The 22,008-nt window shown below is 41.8% G+C and overlaps 1 protein-coding gene across 6 annotated transcripts in view; it reads left to right on the top strand.

Annotated features, from left to right (window-relative positions):
• The first annotated feature begins 3,270 nt into the window (after positions 1 to 3,270).
• The window catches only part of LOC121694874, a 39,065-nt gene continuing 20,327 nt past the window's right edge, over positions 3,271 to 22,008 (top strand). The window contains exons 1-6 of one of the 6 annotated variants that reach the window (XM_042075259.1): positions 3,345 to 3,384; positions 5,595 to 5,736; positions 11,976 to 12,019; positions 12,152 to 12,430; positions 18,936 to 19,199; positions 21,626 to 21,883. In XM_042075259.1, coding sequence (XP_041931193.1) covers positions 11,992 to 12,019; positions 12,152 to 12,430; positions 18,936 to 19,199; positions 21,626 to 21,883 — 829 coding nt within the window. In that variant the 5' untranslated portion in view covers positions 3,345 to 3,384; positions 5,595 to 5,736; positions 11,976 to 11,991. Of the gene's footprint in view, positions 3,385 to 5,594; positions 5,737 to 11,975; positions 12,020 to 12,151; positions 12,431 to 18,935; positions 19,200 to 21,625; positions 21,884 to 22,008 lie in introns of all 6 variants that reach the window. The other 5 variants (XM_042075262.1, XM_042075265.1, XM_042075264.1 and 2 more) reach the window with 5 other exon arrangements.

The raw sequence follows: 22,008 nt of genomic DNA, 5'->3' as shown, positions 1-22,008 counted from the left end.
TCGGTCCATTGGGGGCATAGGTGGTTGTCTGCTGGCATTTTGCTCATCGGTTCCACCTGTCATGTCTCTGCGCCCCTCACTTTCATTGGGTTGAGGCCACCTAAAATCTCACAGGCACACCTTAATTATAATCTCTGGCTATGCCCCTGCATGGAAGTGTTGCATGGGGGTATATTTATTAGGATGGTTAGCCTATTCACGTGTAATAAATCCCTGTATAGGTTAACTGACATAAGTAGAGTGCTAAAACACAAAATCTACCCCCAATGCGATGCTATAAGGTTTTCTCTAACTCTAACCTTTTAAGGTGGTATACCTTGCCGAAAATCACTATGAAACGATGGTCCCAGCCAACCCTCTGGCTCAAAACCTAGGCTATATCTAGTAAAGCCTTCAAAGTTATCTGATAGCAATATCATGATCTTTGATATGTTTTTATAATAACACATGAGTTTTTGTTTTAAAGAAGTGTGTATGTTGTAGGCTAGACCATGTTTTCTTTAATTGTCTGGAGCAGTATCAGTATGGTAGCTTACACCAGTGGACTTGACTGACATGACTTTATGTCAATATTTATATTATAATATAATATTTGTGTATGTGTGTTTGTGTGTGTATGCTGGTAAAAATTACCCTGGAAATCCAGAGTTCTCGCGAGAGCACAATCAGGGTCTGGATTTTCCAGGCTAGGTAATAATAATGCTAACTTCAAATTCAAATTAATAATGTATTATGACCGCCGCGCAGCGAAGCGGCGGTCATATAGATTTAGCGTTTTTTTTTTTCTTTTTCGCATGGCCAAATTTCCGTCAAGGATTCCCGGGACACTGAAAGACCGGGGTGCACGAAACTTGGTGGTGGGCATGTAGCCCCACAAGGATAGCATGAAACCATCGTTTTTCATTTTGATCTGTAGACGCCCCCCCCCCCGAAAGGAGGGTATGGCGGACACAGTTTTCTGTGAATATCGGAGGACCACCTTTTTTTGTATGTTGATCTTAAGGGGCCATGTCAACCCATTCCATAACCTCTCATTTCATGTATAGCGCTCTGCGGTACATCTAGTTCTTATGATTATTTTTATGTAATCTTTTTTTCTTGACATTTTCTTTTCCGGATCTCAGAAGTGAGCTGATCTGATCTGATCTGAGAGAAATAGAGTCAAGAAGGGCTCCTTGAGGACATGAGTCTCCCTGAAGGACAGGATCTGGAGAAAAGGACAGGAAGGTGACCCAGAGAAGCCTCACAGGTAGAGTATGAGTTTATACAACTGAGCTTGTAGCTCAATTCTCCTCATCTTCTGCTGAACCTCTCCCTGCTGTACTTGTGACTTATGTGATTCTCACAGGGACATCATGAAGAAACTAGGCTCCTTTGTGTCCAGCAGCCTGTACCAGAGTGACTGGTCAATAGACAAACCGTCTAACAATAGGGGGGAAGTGGAAAGGTGGGTAGTAGAAACATCACTAACTAACTCAACTCCTACATAATCCTACAGTGCAGCTCATGTCTGCAGTTGATGAGTCAACTGGTTTTAACCAGAGTGAGTGTGAGAAAAGAGTGGGCTTGGGACATTGGAGAATCACCTTTTTTAAGTTATCCAGTTTTACTTATTTTACAGTGTTTTACAGCCTCTAAATGACTGATTAGTAGTCAAGGTGTTTATGTACTGTATTCCCTCATGCATTTCAATAGTCAGGCAGTGTTTCCTTCATGCAGATTTTGTAGTGGAAACACGCCGCCGCAAAATTGTTGCAGTCACTGCTTCACAATTAGGGCAGTCCCACGTTGGCTGATGCTCACATCATTGTACTTTAAAGGAACCATATGTAAGATTGTGGCCAAAACTGGTACTGCAATCACTTTCAAAATACTGAAGAGCGATGTATCCCCCCCCCCCCCCCTCCTTCCTGACTCGAGGTTGCCAACCCTGATGGCGAAACACTACTGACTTTGTGATTAGTAGATAGGTGGAGGGTGGCGCATCAGGCCAAAACACAACATGACATGACAAAACACAACATCAACATCAGTTGAGGGCTGCAACTTCACTTTTTAAATGACAATATCCTGGCCGGACTACTGTTGTCAGTGATATAAGTATTTGAAATGAACATGATTTCTTAATGTCTAGTGACATATCAGGGCCATTTTATGATTAATTGAAATATTTTTCTTACATACGGTTCCTTTAACAATGAACAGCAAAACTAATCAGATTTTATTAGGACCTAGTTGATGAAGATTCTGGCCTTTGGCTCTTGGACTATGATAAGCATAGCCTACTGTCATGATTATAGGTAGTATATTTAACAGACTGATTCAATTTTGGTTCAAATTTGTGTGTAATGTGTTAGAATTAGTTCTGTTTGTTAAAGAAAATTTCGAGCGATCGCGTATACGTTCATTGTTGCAATATTATCAGAAGGCCCTATGTGCAATTTGCTTTTGAGCAAGATCTTACAAGAACATTTCAAAATGAATGGAAAGACACAGTGATGATGACATTTTGCACTTAGCTGTAGCCTAGCCTGCTAGTGGTGAGTCTGTTATAGCCTATTTACTTGTATTGTAGTCTATTAAACGCTGTGTGCTAGTCTATAAACACTATAGACTATGACCGCTATGTTCTTGCACTATTTCCCCCCATGATCATATTGTTTCAGTTATCCAAAAGGCTTGAAGGATGCTCTTTATTATGGCAATTTTGGAACCCCCCCCCCCCCCCCCCCCCCCTGTCAGTGCTCATGCCCTGAGAATGTGTTCAAAGTTTTGCTAAAAATTGTAACTGAGATCTGCAAATTGTGTTTTACCATGTGAAATGGTTTAAGGTATTGACAACAGACTGAACAATTAGCTTAATGAGTTCAAGCAAATGAGAACTTTCTTCAGCCAATGGGTTTTAGTGTTTTAGCAACTGAGAAAAACTGTACGCATTTGGTTGTATGCTTTAACAAATGTGTTAGCTTATTGATAGTCTAATAATTAGGGTAGGCTACTACCAAATGATGTGTTGTCTACAAGTACTTCCATTTTTACTATTGAGGAACTAGGGTGCTGCATCTTATTACTCATCAGTAAAAAGGAAGTGTTTAGTGTTTAAGGCAGTTCAAGTTCAAGAACATTGTGTTCGAAAGAAAAACATGAGCTTGTTTAATTTAATGTTTTGTGGTTTAGTAAATTTGACAAACCCTCTTTTCCTCCCCTACCCCCACCCCCATATACTCTTTTTCATATACTTTTTATATGCAGTGAATTTACAGTCTATGTAGCCTATAAAGGTCGACGAAGGACCATAAACGTCAGCTGACTATGTTAGCCAATCAGCTCCACGGATCGGTTACTGACACTCGTCAGTCTTCTGTTGAAGAAGGGAGATTTGCGGTGAGTCTTAAGTTAGCCTATGTCTTGTTTACATTCTTTAATTATATTAAAAAGATCAGGGTTCAGCCTTGACAGTAGCCTAGGTCTACTTTAGCCAAAGGATATTCAGTGCGATAAAAGTTATGACAAGGATCACTTCCTGGCCAAAGTCCAAAGTCAATTACACATTCTGGGCGTGCAGTGGTAATGAGCAAAGGCAATGACAAGAACTCCATCATCCATTATGTTTTAGTCTGTGTGGCCTACCTCCAAAATATATTTGAAGACTTCGGTAAAGTTAGACAGAAATTGGCAGATTCGCGTTTTGCGGTTCAATAAATCATAGGAGAAATGTTTTCAATGCACAATAGAGAGCTCTATCTAACCGTAGTAGGGTAGACAACAACTAGCCTACAACCCGGTTTTCATCCGAAAGAACCGTGTATGTGGATAAATAAAACGCATCCCTGTGAGCATTCTGCTTTCAGCCGAGCGTCTAGGGACCGTCTACAAAGTGCAAAACCGAAAGTGGATACAAATACATTAAATAGCTTCACTGTCATTGAGCCTAGTGCTTCCAAAATCATAGCACAGAGCTAGTGCTTCCCTAGCAACACACTACACCTGTCAATTACGGGAAAAACGGACTCACCCTATTTATAATATATTTTTATTGGGGGTTAAATGTAATAGCTTCACTGTCATTGAGCCTAGTGCTTCCAAAATCACAACACCTAAGGCCTCACTAGCAACATACTACACCAGCTAATTATGGAAAAACAGACTCACCCTATTTATAATCTATTTTTAATGGTTGAAAAATGCAATATCTTCACTGTTATTGAGCCTACTCCTTCCAAAATCACAACACACAGCTAGGGCCTCCCTAGCAACAGACTACACCTGCTAATTAGGGAAAAAATTACTTGCCCTATTTATGATATATTTTTAATGGGGGGAAAATTCAATAGCTTCTCTGTTATTGAGCCTACTGCTTCCAAAATCACAACACACATCTAGGGCCTCCCAAGCAACATACTACAGCAGCTAATTATGGAAAAAGGGCTCGCCCTATTTATAATATATTTTTTTATGGGGGAAAATTCAATAGCTTCACTGTTATTGAGCCTACTCCTTCAAAAATCACAACACACATCTAGGGCCTCACTAGCAACATACTACACCTGCTAATTATTCATTTAATAGTACTTAAATAGTACTATTAAATGAATAGTACTGTTAATTTAAACTTACTTAAAGACAAGAAAATACATGGTGTGTGGGGTAGGCTTTGTGTGTGTGTGTGTGTGTTGTTCATGTTTTTCTAGATAAATATTTGTATATGTATTTATCTGTGTGTGTGTGTGTATACAATTCCATATACAAAAATGGCTGTAAGTTTCATTTCACAAAGTTTCAGGTTTTTTTTTTTTTAGCTAATTAGGCTTATACTTAATTTTAATACAACCTAGCCTCAAGTTAACTTTGATTTAAGACAAAACATACATATTTCTTTATGGCAAAGACTAAAGATACACAATGACATCACTTAGAATCACTATCTATAATATACAAGGGTTGTACTCATCTGCTTTTGGTGAGAAGAGTACATATCCTGACTTTGTAAATCTTGTAAATAGATCAGATATTGTAATACTGTTAGAAACATGGAGTAAAGGAGGAGAAAAGTTTAAAGCTTAACTAAAATTCCAATCTGAAGGATCAGTTTTGCTAATTGGAGATGTTAAATTGGTGATTGTTAACGTGAAAACTGGTTTGAAGGACTGTATTGAATGGCTAGTTGAATGGCTGGCCGGGTGGACGACATTCGCCACAGGTAGTCCAGTAAGAACTTGAGATGAATGAATTTCTCAGCGGAGTACGGGAGTCACTTTCACTGTTGGTAACGTGATGGGGACAGGATAGAGCAGAAATCAACGGGAGCGAGCGGGAGGGGAACGAAGCCGGAAACAATGACGCTGCAATGCGGTGTTGTGTTTGGCTATGTTGTAAGATTGTGAAAAGAATAAATATCAGAAGAGGCTTTTGCAAAATAGGTGGACACGGACTTCATATTCCAGCCACTCTGCGAAATCCCGCAGAGTCGGGATGGGCGTGCGAAGGGGGATGATAAAGCGTTTGAAGTGTGCTCGCAAGTCGTGTGGCAGCTTGGACTGCAGGCGTGACAAGTGTGACCCACACTCCAACTCTGTTCTTCCCTCGCTTCCCAGCTGGTCCAGAATCCCAACTAGGGCCCTCACCTTCAGCGCAAACAGACGGAACCCTCTGGTGTCCCCACTCTTCACCTGTGACTCGGCAAGCACCTCTGTGATGCGCTGCAGGGTTAACTTGTGCGGCTGGCCATACAGTTCGGTAAGTGCAGCCATGGTCCTGGTGTATGGGTGGTTGGAGTTGCTGTACGAGTCTGCTATCAGCAGAGCATCTTCCAGCTTCAAATGGTCCACCAGATTTTGATACTTGAAATGCTCGGTGGCGTCAGAGGGCAGAAGGTTGTCCAACGGCAATTTAAGATGAGCATACTGACGAGGGTCGTCATCTTTGATCAAAGGGATGTTGAGCTTTGGACCGCAATAGGTAGCTTCCTGGCTACGCGGCTGGAGCATCTGATGGCTGAAGTGACGCGCATCTTGAGGTTGGGCTTACAGGTGAGGTGAGGCCGGATGTTGACTAGAAGCAGCCGTGGAGCGAGGTGAAGTGAATGGCATCACGTACTCTGGTGTGGGGATTGATGGAATAGATGTTCCATTCTCTGGTGCAGGAGGTGCATAGTCTGGCTGAATGTTCATGTCCCTGAGACACTCTGATTGCTCCTCAGCCAGGTGAGGAATTGGCTGCTTTGAGGGCAGCAGCCGCTGTTGTGATCTCTGCCTTACTGCACTGACTGGAGGGTGGAATGGCCCTGGTGGAGGTGTAGGGGGCCATGAGTCGTTCCGTGGTCATGCTGGTGGTGACTGTGCCGGTGGTGGAGCTGACGGCTCACTGCACACCACTTCCAGCAGCTCATCATCCAGTGGTGCTACCGGCTGTATGGTTGGCTGTAGTGGTGTAGAAGAAACGCTGGGAGTTGGGTGAAGGATACGCTGTTGTCCGCAAAGTGGAGATGCCTTGGCGTGGGGGTACTGTGACTGGCAGGTGCAGGCTGAGATGCGGCTGAATGAAGTGGCGAGATGGCATTGTTCTCCTCTTGCATCTCCTTCAGAGCTGAGAAGACAGCGACTGAGTCCAAGATTTGTGTCTGTCCAGCAGGGGGAACTTTGTCAGGATCCCATGGCCTGGTATATCCCACGTTGGAATGGCTATGTGGAGGTGTGTGTGGTAGCTGACGTTGTGGCAGAGTCACCAGGTAGTCATCCAGGCGGCGAGGCTGATGTATGTCACGGTGTGGGCGAGCGTTGACATCTGGCAAGACATATTACTGCAGAAATTGTCGCATCCGGCTCGAAGGACCTTGTTAAATTGGTGATTGTTGACGTGAAAACTGGTTTAAAGGACGGTATTGAATGGCTACTTGAATGGCTGGCCAGGTGGACGACAATCGCCACAGGTAGTCCAGTAACAACTTGAGATGAATGAATTTCCCAATGGAGATGATTTATTCTCCACACACACACACGCCACTCATTTCCAGGATGACTGTCAATTTCCATGGAAACCGTGGTTTCTATACAGAATGGAATAAACAGAAAAATACAAGTATTATGTAAATAATACAATAATATATATCAATATCAATAGTTTCCTACTATCACATATGTATGAAATGAATATCTATGGGCTGTATTTTGGGCACCAGCGCATGGCGTAAAGTTCGTTTTCCACCCGCGCAAAGTTTAATTCGGTATTTTGCACGTTTATTTTTTAAACATTGCGCCCAGGGGTGTGGTAATTAACAACCTAGGGAGGGGCCTGGCGCGTTGTCTAAAAATCGCTATCATACACTACCTAAACCTGGTCAGAAGTCAATGGCGAGTTGCTCATATGCTATTTTAAGAGCGCATGTCAACAGTCATATTGGCAGGTGCACGCACCATCCTTCTATCATTCATGAACGCACACCAGCGCACGTCCATGCAAAGCATTACAAATTGCACGATTACAATGGGAAACATAATTAGAATAAAGATATTACGAAATACTGTACATCTCATGATGAGTAGTTATTCACCATCATTTGCAAATTGGTAATGACGGTTAAAAGTGATTAGGGGGGAGGCGAGAGACACGTATGGAGCACAGCTGAAGACGCACTGTCACGAGATATAAGCAACTCCTCTGCAGGATAAATGTTGTTTTATTCAGTCATTTGAGCAATATTAGGGTAAGTCTTGCTTTTTCCAGCCTATTTTTTCGGTGGTAACCCATTGTCAGTCAATAGTGAAAGTAACATATAACTGCATATAACTCTCTTGTCGTTGACTGACTCCTTGGTGAAGTTAGTTTCACTTTGCCAATGAGTTCAAATAATAGACGAGTGCAAATGCGTGAAGACTATGCTAGGTTTTAGTAAAGCATGGTTTAAGAATGACTATTCCATACGGTCTCGCAAGCAGCCTCCTTCAAATGCGCCGTTGAATGCCAAAATACCGATGCATTTATTTGACATATTGTGCTTTGCGCTGTTAAATGGAATGACAGATGTCATTCTCATTGGTTTAAATGATGTTATACGCCCCAAACACACCCATATGACTGATTAAAAAACCTAGGAACATCTTGTTGCGCCATGCGCTCCACTTTTGATAACGAAACCCCTTCCAATGAGAACTGGACATCCTACTAAATTTGAATAGACCTTTGACGAGTGACGATGCACTTTAGAATGTCATCATAGGGCCCAAAAATACAATAGAACAGGGATTCCCAAACTGTGGTACGCAAGCTGCCACTAGAGGGTATGAGAGATGAAAAGGGCGATGAAAAGGTGTAAAAAATATTAATTAATGAATTACCCAAAACATGAAATTAAAGGAAATCATTTGTAAACTCTATAGGCTATGTTTTCATAAAAAAAAAATAAGCTACCCACAATGCACATGATTTCCTGGATTTCGTGGATGTATACTGTAGGCTAGGTAGAACATGGAAAACTGGCTAAAAACAGGGACACTGTCTAAAAGGCCTCATTAAAGCGATCGAAGAGGAGAAGCGAGAGAAACAGAGCAGGAGACAGGTAACGGGATGGGGGGGCAGAATAATGAAGGTGGAGGTGGAGCACAAAGGAATAAAAGAAAGGACGAGATGGAAAAGACTGTGTGTACAGTATGATGAGGCATATAGGCCTCGGCTTCACGTGGATTGGGAGACAGACTGCCCAAAGCCACAGTGCGTGGTTTGCATTGAGGTGCTATCTAACCAGTCTAATGTCGTTCTCCCCACTGTTTTTTGTTATCATGTAGGGCGGCTAATTAAACATGATGCCTGGAATGCGTCATTAGAATGTGTTTTTTATGTGTCGGATGGTGGGGGTACGCGAGCCGAGTCAGGATGTAGAAGGTGGTCCGCGGGAAAAAAAAGTTTGGGAACCGCTGCAAAAGAAGAATAGCTCTGACAACTAATTGGTTACACACCAATACTAATGAATAATTATGAGTAAGTAGCAGATACTGAATGCCCTATACAAATAAGGGCACATCTCCAGAAATAAAGTGCATGAACATGACACTGGCCCTTTAAGGGAATGAGCTGTGAATGCAGTGCTACATCTGAAACTTACAGCCCTGCTCAATGTGCAAACGGCATGGCAAAGGCCTGCTGCTACCATCTTTACTGAACAAGGGCTTACCCCACTAACTGGGTCAATATGCCTACCTAGTGGCGCCTTATGAGTATACCAGAATGGACAAATACACCCAATTACATATGGAATTTACCGCGAGATATACGCGAGCTACACGTGTTACTGAAGCAACGGAACCACATTCTACAGGCAATTTGAGATACTTAATATTAAACAGTTAAATTGACATAGAGAACAGATAATTTATACACACAACTATTGTTGAAACTTACGTTCAAAAGGACGCACGGCAAGAAAGGCAAAGAAAGAAAGAATGTCCATGAATCTCCGTGAGGTCACCATGATGGACAGGTGAATCAAGATCACATATTGGCTACCCAGACTGGGCTGCTCTGGGGGAACTTCGAAACTGTCCATGAAAAACTAGAAACAGTGTGTCTTAAATGCACATCTAACTAAACAGTCATCTTACACACAAATATTTAAAGGAAGACTTTATTCACTGTCCAATTCTGAACAGGAGACATGAATGCAAGAACAGGTACAGGAAAAGATTATATAAACCCAAATGGCTACAAATTTGAAAGATCTATGACTATGCAATAACAGATATTGATTCAAGCTACATTAAAGAAGAATTCCAGTGTGATTAACCTAAAGTGTGTTGAAACATGATACAGAGTGTGAAAGTATGTCTCATAGCTCATCTCGGCTTGTCCCCTGCACTCCGAGATCTGGCGCTAGTTAGCCGATGCTACCAACAGGTTTTCAAAGGGGGTGCCTTGGGCATCGGCCTAACCATGCAAATAAATCACTGTTTTATACCATTTACGAGGCTCAAAGTAGCTCCACACTTCATTGGTAGACTTCCATGGGCCCTGACATTTAAAACGAGACATTGAGAACTTTGAAAAAGCACTGGTAGTTTATTTACAAGACGATTTATACAAATAGTACCTTCAGGAAGTTTACTGTTAGTCATGATAAGTCGAGCGACGAGTACGAATGAACAGGTATGATAAGGCTATTAAAGATCAGGTTGACAAAGCAAGAAAATCACTATACCAATACAACACCCCTATGAAATTGTGGCAAAATATTTTTGATTAGGTTATCAAGCCCATTATCTTATATGGCAGTGAAATTTGGGGTATAAAACATCAAAATAATTATGAGCTATGGGACAAAAGCCCAGCAGAAGCACTACATCTTGGGGGTACACAGGAATGCAACAAATATTGCATGCAGAGCAGAACTCCACAGCAGAAGATATCCACTATTAGTTGATATACAAAAAAGAGCATGCAAATTTTATTACCATGTACTGTCCTCAAAACCAGAGGAATGTAATCACAGTGCCCTTCTACAGAGGAGAACCCACCCAGAGAGAGATCCTTTTGATTACCTTTTATCACAATTTGAATTTGAATACACTTGACATGTCTCAGGCCAAGTTAAAACATATCGAAAAATGAACAAAAGATGAATATTACAAATATTCGCTAGACAAAATTAAAAAATCCAACAAATTGAACTATTATCAAAAAATAACCATATTTAACAAATATCAAACATTATAAAAAAAGGAAACTTCTAACTTCCTTCAGAATTAGTGAGCACACTCTGGAAGTTGAGAGGGGCACAGACAGACATGGAAACCAAGAGATGACAGGCTATGTCTACAATGCCACGAGTAGAAGATGACACCCTGGTTAGGAGAAAATTCTTTGACCACATTGGCAAGATTGCTCCCGAATTCCCCATGCTACCAAAATAGACAAGCTCCCGTATTTGTTGGGAGGGCACAATAGAGTATCAAAGCCATGACTTAGCGTTGTCAAGGCAGCGATATCACTGGATCTAAACAAATCAATCTACCATTAGAAATTACTATAGCGGTGGTTTTCTTAATCTATTTCAATAATTTTACAATGTTTCTAAGACAGCCTACTACAACATATATTCATACCAACACGATCAAATTCGTGACTACAGAGTTTCATTTTAGCATGGGTTTCCTCCGTAAAAGAGACCTGCATGTAACTTCACAGCATGCGGTTAAAATCCTTAAATTCACGGACGTGTTTTGGCTTTATTTTTTTGGCAAAAAACGTCACTCTTAATAGCCGCCAGTGTTTGAGAAGATGTGACATATACACTGGAATTTTGTTTCTTTCTATTACACCTGCCAGGGAACCCGTGTTATGTGGCTAACTGCTGCCTAATATTTATTTTTATTAAGTATAAGTATATATACTCTTTGGATCCCGTGAGGGAAATCTGGTCTCTGCATTTATCCCAATCCGTGAATTAGTGAAACACACTCAGCACACAGTGAACAGTGAACTTTGAAGACCTACTGGCTTGGGCAACTGCTGTAGCAAGATAACACGATAGCCATACACCATGATCAGCCGTGTTAACTTGCTACAACATAGCACGTTATCATAAGCACCTCCTTCCTGTTAGATACTCTTCTTTTGGCTTCATAGGACCTAGAGGAGCCAGAATGAAATCCATATCCCTCACAGGACACTTACTGTACTCTGCACGTTATCTTAATTCCATGATCCAGCTCTATGTCCCCTCTAGTCCGACTGCAGTCCTCTTTTGAGGATCTCCCTTCCCAAAAAATAAGTGCATGGAAGTGTACTACTAGATTACTTATTTTAAACATGAATATTTAAAAAAAAAAAAAATTCATGTAGTCTTTCAGTTTAGTTTTTGATTTCAGTTTGGTTTTAGTTTGCATAAGTAGTTTTAGCTTAGTTTTAGTTTTGCAAAATGCTCTAGTTTTATTTTAGTTGTTATTTAGTTGTTCATATTTACTGTGTTTTTGATATGATGTTTTCAGAGCCCCTGTCACAGCTATGGCCAGTTTGGCATGGGGAAGGCAGGGTATGTTTTCATCCATTTCAATGTCTATGATCATTTAAAGAGTAGCCTAACCTGTCCTTTTAGACTGGAATTATACATAGAGAGGCACTATCAAACGAATCACATAACTTCTTTCTTATTACCATTCTTCAGCATCAGGCCAAGAGTTCTTTAAGAAACACAAGGGGGAGCTAGAGATGCGTCTTCATGTCCTTGATCCTATCCTAAACCACCTGGAGTGTGGCGGGGTTCTCTCTTGCCCGGAGAGGGAGGAAGTGGAAAGCAACACAACCCGCCTAAAAAAGAACTTTGCCCTCATAACCATGCTGGAGAAGAAAGGAGGTGTGGCCCAAGAGAAGCTTTATGAGGCTCTTAAGAAGCATAACCCTCTTCTGCTGGAGGATCTTCAGCCTGAGCCACAGCAAAGAGGAAGTAATGACCCTCCAGTGTCCATCCAGTGGAATTTCAGTTAATGTCCATATGTTAATACCATATGTATACAATATGTTCGCCCAATTCTCTCTTAAATTACACGGCATGTTACATTTTATTAGGGCACCAGAAGTGCAAAGCCCTATTGTTTCTGTAAGTATTATTATTATTAGGGATCCAAGATAGCCTGACGTTGTCATACTCAAAATTCTAGGCAGAATATGAGTCTGATATTGCTCTATTGGGACGTAATTATGGGGCGTGTTTCAACCGATACAGGGGGGAATGCCTCTGCACTCAATTGGATAGACCTTAACCAATCAGAGCAATTAAATATTGAAACATTGTTTTCTGGTCTTTTGTAAAAGTTATTGTGCTGTCAATATCTCCTACAGCACCCGATAGCGAAATCTAAGACAACTAAATACCTAGCAAGGTAGGTTATAAGGATATATTATTTTTAAAAATAATTCACTATAACTCAATAACACTGATGCTACAAACATGTTATAAACAGTTGTGGACTGTTGTCGCAAACTCCTCGAGCAAACAGGTGGCCAATCAGAGATTTCAAACAAACAAGAGAACAACATGTCACAATTGCAAACACGCTTTCCCTTAATGAAAGTGAAACCGGAGCTTTCCCACATATATACTTTGGCCAAAGTTTTCAGAAATAATCATTTTCAATGATGAAACCTCATAGAAATAATGTGCATTTTTCCATATGGGGTCTTAGAAGCCATCTATCTCCTTCTAGCCACAGCGTTTTTGTCGCAAACGGAATCAACCTAAGCGTGCTCAGATGACGTGATAGACGAGGCACTGTTGCTCACCTGTCCATCATCGTAAACCCAATTTGATTGGTCCTATCAGCTCTGGTTCGAGCATAGTTGCGCCACAACGGAGCAATGCCAGACCGAACTTCCAGACCTCAAATGTTGTGGGCGGGGCTAAATTTGTCTGGCACCCAGGCTAGATCCAGCTGCTGATGAAAAATATATGTTTGCATGTTTGAATGTCCTTTGAAATAAAAAGATTTAACAAAAATAATATAATCGTAATAATCGTCCTCTGCTGTAGAGAAGTCAACTTTTTTCACAATTTCATAATAATTGAAAGTGAAAGGAAAGTAAACTAGTCTGAGGCAGTTCATCTCAGTCTCAGTGTACATCAGTGTATATCATCTACAGACAATGCTGACAAATAATTATCCAAAAAACTTTCATTTGTCGAACCATATTTGAAAAAAGAAAACACCCAATGAACATTACAAGGAAGTGACCCCTTATGACTTTCCTATATCTAATCATGCAAAGGCCCTAACATAACAAAGGTTCATGCACATAGCCTACACAATGATCAAAATTTGGCCAAAAACTTTGACCGTCTGCATGTATGCATTTTGATATACTCTCACACTCAGTCCTTAACTCTGAGCTGGTCCGTAGCTCAAAGGTACTCCACCTGCCGCCTAGGAGACTCTGGGTTCAGAACTCACCCAAGTCATGTATCAAACTTGGCCAGTTAGCCAGACTGCATAATTATGCAAGCCTCAGCATTACTAGATAGGGAGAGGTTCAGAGAGATGGTACTTCCCGCAGATATCCCACCTATTGGTGAATTAAGTAGTAGAGGTGGATTTTGTCGTTCGTTCTCATGACATAGTTCGCGTCGTTCAGTTCGCCAAGATGATTCGTTCGTTCATTCAGTCGCATTTCCAGTAGCCTACAACGTAGTTCAGCGGTGAATCATGGAATGCAGGTTCTTAGCTCCTCGTTTGTGCAAACGGTCAACACAACACTGTAATTGTAGCGGCAAATATATAGCTGCAACTTCATGATTATGTGTACTTTTAGACAAAACAGCAGTAGCTAATGTGTTCATTCACCTTGACATTAAATTGACATATTGAAGGTAAATAGAGTAGACTACGGCTAGATCAGCTAATTTCTTTTTTATAAATGTGTTCATTCATAAAGGAACAAAGACCCAGTAGGCTATGCCGACAAACATGTTTAAAGGCTTGGCAGAAAGATTATATTGATGAAAATGTTTCAAATCCCCATTTTGCATAGGCTACAGAGCCATAATCACTCTGCTTCTAGCCAAGAACAAGTGACTGACTTAACGAGAACGACAGACCGAAGTGAAACAGGTGGGGGGTCTTGGCGTGAGAACGAACGAACGAACGAGACAGATTGAAGAGACATTTATTAACCTGGTATGACACAGAAAATACAAAGACAGCATGCATTTTCCATTAGGCAGATATTTAAATGTAAATGCCAATATTGAAATGCAAAATGGAGTTGTTAATGTAAACCATTATCGTTATTTTTTATCGTATGCTCTCCCACTAGTCTCACTAGCCCATTCATGGAAACAGTTGCTATGCTTTCATGCCCATCATTGGCTAATTTGATGAGAACGTTTTAGAAACAATACAGACAACAGCATACGATTGGTTTGGCTCTCGCCTTATGAAGCTGGGCCATAGGCATTCACAGCAGCACTAGGTCAGTGTGATTCAGCGACAAACGAAAGAACAAACAAGAACTGGAAAGGCGAACCAGTTCAGGTCGTTCATTTTAAAGACCCGTTCGAATGAACTAGTTTGTTCGCGACCGACCCACCTCTATTAAGTAGCCAATGCGACGATAGTCCACCAAGGTGGAAAGAGGTCCAAGAAGTAATAAAACGTGCAAGGGCCTCTTCAGCCCCGGGACCTAATGGAGTGCCCTACCGGTTGTATATCAGTGCACCGGATGTTTTAAGATTTCTACGGCAATTAATAAAAATAGTTTGGAAAAAGCAGAGTATTCCCAAGGCTTGGCGGGGGGCTGGGGGAATATTTATTCCCAAAGAAAAGGTCGCAGTGGAGATTAATCAATTTATGCCAGTTAGTCTGCTGAATGTTGAAGGGAAGGTTTTCTTCAATGTGGTGGCACGGAGACTGACAAATTACCTTGAAAGGAATAAACTAATTGATACCACGGTGCAAAAAGCTGGAATTCCTGACTTCTCCGGGTGCTTAGAGCATACCAGCATGATTTGGCACCAAATTCAATTGCAAAGCGTGAGAAGAGAGACCTGCACGTTATGTTCTTGGAATTGTCTAATGCTTTTGGGTCAGTGCCGCATAGTCTGTTGTGGGAGGCCTTTGATTATTTCAGAATCCCAGGTAGCATTAAAAGCCTAGTAAAAGCATACTTTCTGGATATTCAATTATGTTTTACTACAGCTGATTATAAGTATAAGTATACTCTTTTGATCCCGTGAGGGAAATTTGGTCTCTGCATTTACCCCAATCCGTGAATTAGTGAAACACACTCAGCACACAGTGAGGTAAAGCACACACTAATCCCGGCGCAGTGAGCTGCCTGCAACAACAGCGGCGCTTGGGGAGCAGTGAGGGGTTAGGTGCCGTGCTCAGGGGCACTTCAGCCGCTTCCTACTGGTCGGGGTTCGAACCGGCAACCCTCCGGTTACAAGTCTGAAGCGCTAACCAGTAGGCCACGGCTGTCCCCAACATTACACCACAGGGTGGCAACAACTCGAGATAGGAATCATGGCGGGATGTACTGTAGCATCCGCCACATAAATGGCCATATTATAATATAAGACAAGTCTTATTTATTTTTGTAAAATATAACAGATTTGTTAACTGTTTCTTCATGTGGAATAGGCCTAACTCTCTTACTATAAAAGTTGCCTTTTCTTTATAATGTACTGTTTAAAAAACCTGGCCAGGTAGTATTGAGCTCTATAAGCTCTGTTTCTCTCTAACCATCTTTATAGTTCGCTAACTATCCTGATGACTATGGGCGTAAGTCAGTGATCCAGGGCGAGTATAGTCAAAACAGACGATAGGGTCTAGAACTGTCGCTCACCCTTCCACGCTCACTCTCACCCACTTTTCCTGTTCTGGCCCTATGGCTGCGCTGTCGGAGATTCACATGTTTGTTTTTTAAACACGGGAAGAAAGCCAGGAGGAAGAATGAATGAATGGACAGGGGTAGAAGGCGATCGGCGCTTCTGATAACCTCCTTTAGCCTACTTTTCACACTGGATTTATCCTCTTCTTCTCACCCGATATAAGGAATAATTGACTGGTTTTTCCGCATATCCTGGAGATGATTTCGAGGTGAGATCTATCCTTTTTCCTTTTTTTTTGTGCTTGCGGAGTTTCAAAGACTGTCTTGACACATCCTCGGATTTATGGATTATTATTGCCGTGGATTATTTTCATTTTTAAGGTAAATCTCACCCAGGGGCGGTATACGTGGCGTCATAACCAGGTATTGAAATGTGTGGCAGCGGCAATAGAGGATAAAAGGAGAGAAGTCAATTCATTAGCAGCTAGTAAAGGGGTAAGGCAAATTAACTTTGTACATCAGGGGGATAAACCCTGTTCCGCGAAGGCCAGGCGTAAAACCGGCCAGTTGGAAAATGGAGCGGGCTAGTTAATGAAGGTTGATCTTGGCCAGCAGATGGCGGTACCTCCACATATAGTGAGTACTAAACTACGACCCGACGTAATCTATGGTCGGATTCAGAGAAGATAGTTTACTTTATTGAACTCACTGTTCCTTGGGAAGACAGAGTGGAAGAGGCCAATGAGCTGAAGAGAGCGAAATACACTGAAATAGCAGAGGAGGCAGCCAAGCGAGGTTGGAGTGCACGATTAAGGTCTATTGAAATCGGTGCACGACGGTTTGTGGCCAGATCTGCTATTGGCTTGCTGTCTGAATTGGGCATTTGTGGTCAAAGTCTAAGGCAGGTGGTTAGTAACATGTCCTTGGCAGCAGAACTAGCAAGCAAATAGTTGTGGGTAAGGAGAAGTTACCCTTCCTGGGGCGCAAGCTAAGCTAACTGGCTCATTTGTTTTGTGTTTGTGATGGACTGTGCCTAGGTTGATGGTGGTTGGCTAGGGTTTTTTATGGTTATGGTTCAGTCCGCATCAACGGGATGGACCAACCTAGCCAACCTAGACCATGCCTAGGTTGGTTAAGGGTATTTGGATGTTTGTTGTGGTAATATGGTGGCAGCATGGGGCGTAAGCTAACTGGCAAATTTGTTTTGTGTTTGTGATGGGCTGTGCCTGGGTTGATGGTGGTTGGCTAGGGTTTTTTATGGTTATGGTTAAGTCAGCATCAACGGGACGGACCAACCTAGCCAACCTAGACCATGCCTAGGTTGGTTAAGGGTATTTGGATGTTTATTGTGGTAATATGGTGGCAGCATGGGGCGTAAGCTAACTGGCTAATTTGTTTTGTGTTTGTGATGGGCTGTGCCTGGGTTGATGGTGGTTGGCTAGGGTTTTTTATGGTTATGGTTCAGTCAGCATCAACGGGACGGACCAACCTAGCCAACCTAGACCATGCCTAGGTTGGTTAAGGGTATTTGGATGTTTATTGTGGTAATATGGTGGCAGCATGGGGCGTAAGCTAACTGGCTAATTTGTTTTGTGTTTGTGAGCTAACTGGCTAATTTGTTTTGTGTTTGTGATTGGCTGTGCCTAGGTTAATGGTGGTTGGCCAGGGTTTTTATGGTTATGGTTCAGTCCACATCAATGGGACAGACCAACCTAGCCAACCTTGACCATGCCTAGGCTGGTTAAGAGTATTTTGGGTATTAGATATTTCAATGTGGTAATATGGTGGCAGCATGGAGGGGAGTGTCTCCAGGACGCTGGTTTTCACTTCATGAGGTGTTGTGGGCCTAACTTAACGAAACATCGGTGAATGAGGGTGCCCACTTGATGACCCCAATGACATGCTGCATACTATACTGCTGTTGGATGGTCCATTTGTCTTGTGTTTGTGACCATTTGTTGGCGGATTTGTGGGTAGCGCGCTTTTTAAAGTTAATTTGAGTAGGGGCTTCTGAATGTGTTTTTACCTTGGATTTTGGCACAAGGGATTTTAACATCTAATCCTGTGTATTAATGTAAAAGTAAAACCAGATGCAGATGAATGTATGGATTAAAATGAAGCAACAATTGTGAAGCTACAGTAGCCTTACTGCTGTTGAGATATGAACCCAAATGTAATTGATTATTATAGTGCCACCTAAAGATGCAGTACCCCATGCTAGGGGTCTAATAAGTGAGGGGTCTCTGAGAACATATTCTGAGTTTTCAAGTACCTGGGCCTTACATTTTTTTTGTTTACAGCTACTTTTAGGGTAGAAAAATAAGAACCATAATAATAATCTCAACAAAAAAAAAAAACAATAGGGGTCCCACAGCTTCATTGCTTGTAATCTGAAGAAAAACAATAGGCTTCCCGCAGCATTTCTGATTGGACCACCAATAATGTGGAATAATCACAGAAACACAATAGGATTCCCACAGCCGCCCTGCTTGGACCCTTTATCATTCTTACAGAAACAATAGGGCACAGCCTTCATCTCCGGGGACTTGCAGCTTTGGTGTTCCAGCCCTAGTATTTAAATCATTATCCTGTGGTCTGAAGTCTGGCTCATTCTCTTGTGTTTCCAGATATTCCTCCACCTCGACAGATCCAGTTCACTTCAGTGCAGCCAGACTCTGTGTCCTTAAGCTGGTCACCACCAGAGTGTGCTCCTGGACCCCACAGGTTCAGAGTGACCTGGAGAGGTGGTGAAAAGCAGCACAGCATGGTAGTGGCAGGTTTGGGTCTAATGGTGACAGAACTGATTCCAGGAGAGAAATATGACTTTGCTGTGGCCACCTTCGGGGAAGATGGCTACCAGAGCTCATGTGTGGAGAGGTCTGTTCACACAGGTGAGAATAAATAAATTGCATTGAATTAAATTGAAATAGCAATAGAAAACAAGAGGACAACAAGAGGTCTGTTTGTCCATATTTCTAGTGGTTGTTCAATTTGTACAAATCAGAGTTTCCGCTAGAAAAAAATGGTGCCGGTCAAAGTGACCGGCAGAGGTTTCGTTTTCCGGACATTTTGATGATATGCCGGTCAAATATCCTATTATCGCTTCTTAATTAGTCAAGTTGAGGAAAACTAGAGACAGGCTATGTAGCTTAAAGAATGACATAATCAGGCTGAATAGAATGCAACATGTTCATTAGCCTAAGTTCTTGAATTTCCCCTGGGGATCAATAAAGTATCTATCTATCTCTCTATCTATCTAACTTATGTAAACATGTCTAACAAGATCTAGCCAGTACCTATGTTTTCATGGACAGCAAGAGTCCGCTTCGTTCATTGTTTTAAAAAGGCTACGTTGTTTGTTGCTGCTACCCACGTTATCTCCAGTGGTTCCACTGTTTAAGTTGCACAGATGCGCACACACAAGAATGAGCGCTCACACCACTACCCCCTAAGTCTATGACTCTTTAATTGATAACAATAAATTAAGAAATGTTTCCTATTCTGGGAAATGTTAAGTTTCTTTTTATTTTTCGGTCCGCGGTTCAATGATACCGTTTAATTGTGCCGGAAATTATCCGCGGACCAGCAATCTCCTCGTCGAGGAGGGTAGATCATAGAAAGCATAGGCCTACTGTATGCTTTGGGTACAGAACACAGTTGCATGTCCAGTGTACACGGAGAATGACAGTGTCTTGGAGCGGTCGCAACCCCGCAACTCCACTTCCAACGTCATGATTCCGACAGATACGCCTGACACTGCTTTTTATCTGGTGGTGGTGGAGTTGACCGGACATCTGAGGCTTCAGACGTTACCAATTTATCATCATCCATCACGTCTGGCCTCTGAAAAAACTTTTAAGGCTAGTCTGCCTGGGCCTGGCCATGTTTGAACCGCCTCACTCATTTGTTCGTTGTTTAACATGGACGTTTTAAGCGTGCGCTTCCTATTTGAAATGTTTCCTATTTGAAATGCAGCATAGCTTTCAAACGGTAGAGCCTGTACATTTAAAAACATAGCCAGAGGACGTATTGCTTTACTAATATAGGCTTACATTTTAAGGCTTATTCTCACATTCAGATTGTGTTAGGGGGACGGGATTATTAGCCAATTTCAATCGGACAATTTGTCCGGAGAGATTTAATTTTGTCGGACATTTCATTTTTTTTCCGGCCAATGTCCGGTAATTACCGGACAACGGAAACCCTGGTACAAATTAAGGTACTTTGGATTGCTGTAGTGTTTTAAAATTGATATTTGAAATCACAGGATCATGCGAGACTTGAGACTTATTGAATGTAGCCCATACCTGTACGGTTGTCTAATGAAATACATTATCATTAAGTACTTTAAAGGAGCTTTAAGCAATGGTTTCTTGGCTAAAAATGTTTTTGTCACATACAGCAAACATCACCTTACCGTCAGCTAGCTGCCTGTGCCCCGAATAGCGGTCTCTGTGGACTGCCAGACTCCAAAAATGCAACAAAAACAACTTTGTTCCAGCCTGGTCCATAAAAACATAACAAACTGTTGCAGCCGATATATAAAAATCACAGACGAAATGTGCGTTTAGGAGAGTTTCAATTGCATTGTTGCAAAGGAGAGAGGAGGGAGTAGCGAGCTAGCTCTTTGTTTTGTTTGAACATCAACAGAAGTGACGTTACTCAACATCCACAGGTGGAAATAGGTGACTTTCTGATAATGACTTATTGTGTATCAATGATGTAATATGGACAATGATGTAATGTGGAAATTGAAACAGCCACGGAATAAATTAGCCTCTAAAAGCCATAATAAGCCATATTAAAATGAAAACGGCCTAATGTGGATGTAGTCTAAGACTTGAGGTTAACAAAGAGTTTCAGGAGAAGGGAATGGAGGGGACTTGGGGAATCTGACTTGCTGTTTACAAGGAGTTGCAGAAGTTGGGGAACAAGACTCATTCTCTTTGTGTAACAGGTGGCAACACCATGCAGCAATCTTTCCATACACAGCTACAGTATGTGGTAGACCTTGTTTGATAATCACCTGTCCGTGACCTAACAGTAGTTATTATAGCCCAGTAAAAGAATGCTGACCCATACAGAATTATTCTGATGTAGCCTATTTCATAGGCCCTCCACAGCCTACCATGTTTGTCAACCAACTAGCCTACTCTGCATGAATGCAGCATTTTATGTGCACTAATGCTTGAGATGTTAACTGAAATTAGTGTGAGTAATGTGAGCGTTATTTGTCATAAAGTGGAGTAGTGAAAGCCATGTGATTATGATCACAGTGTTACAACATGCCTCCACATGTCCCCAATATTCTCTGCAGAGGTTCCTCCACCAGAGAATCTCACTGTGGATTTGAACTCATTGACGGCCTTTCTGAAGTGGACCAAACCCGCCGGAGTGGACCAGGTGTCTTACCTGCTGGAGCTTCAGAATCAGAAATGCATAGAACCCGTCCACAGAGGTTCCCCCAATTATACCTTCACTGGCCTACAACATGGAGTACATTACACCATCAGTGTGTACACTGTGCTGAACAATGGCCGCCAAAGCAAACCAAGCAGCCAAATCTTTAAAATAGGTAAAATACTGTTGAATGCAAATACGTATTTCAGATACACTTTCACTTCAATTAGAGAGCATCATATCAATTGTTGAGACACTCTACAATAATTCACTCACTTACTCTTTACAGTAATTCACAGG

Source organism: Alosa sapidissima, chromosome 20 (assembly GCF_018492685.1).
Source record: "Alosa sapidissima isolate fAloSap1 chromosome 20, fAloSap1.pri, whole genome shotgun sequence".
In the NCBI taxonomy this organism is placed as follows: Eukaryota; Metazoa; Chordata; class Actinopteri; order Clupeiformes; family Clupeidae; genus Alosa; species Alosa sapidissima.
The sequence above is the reverse complement of the archived record's forward strand: the minus strand, read 5'-3'. Positions and strand labels throughout refer to the sequence as shown.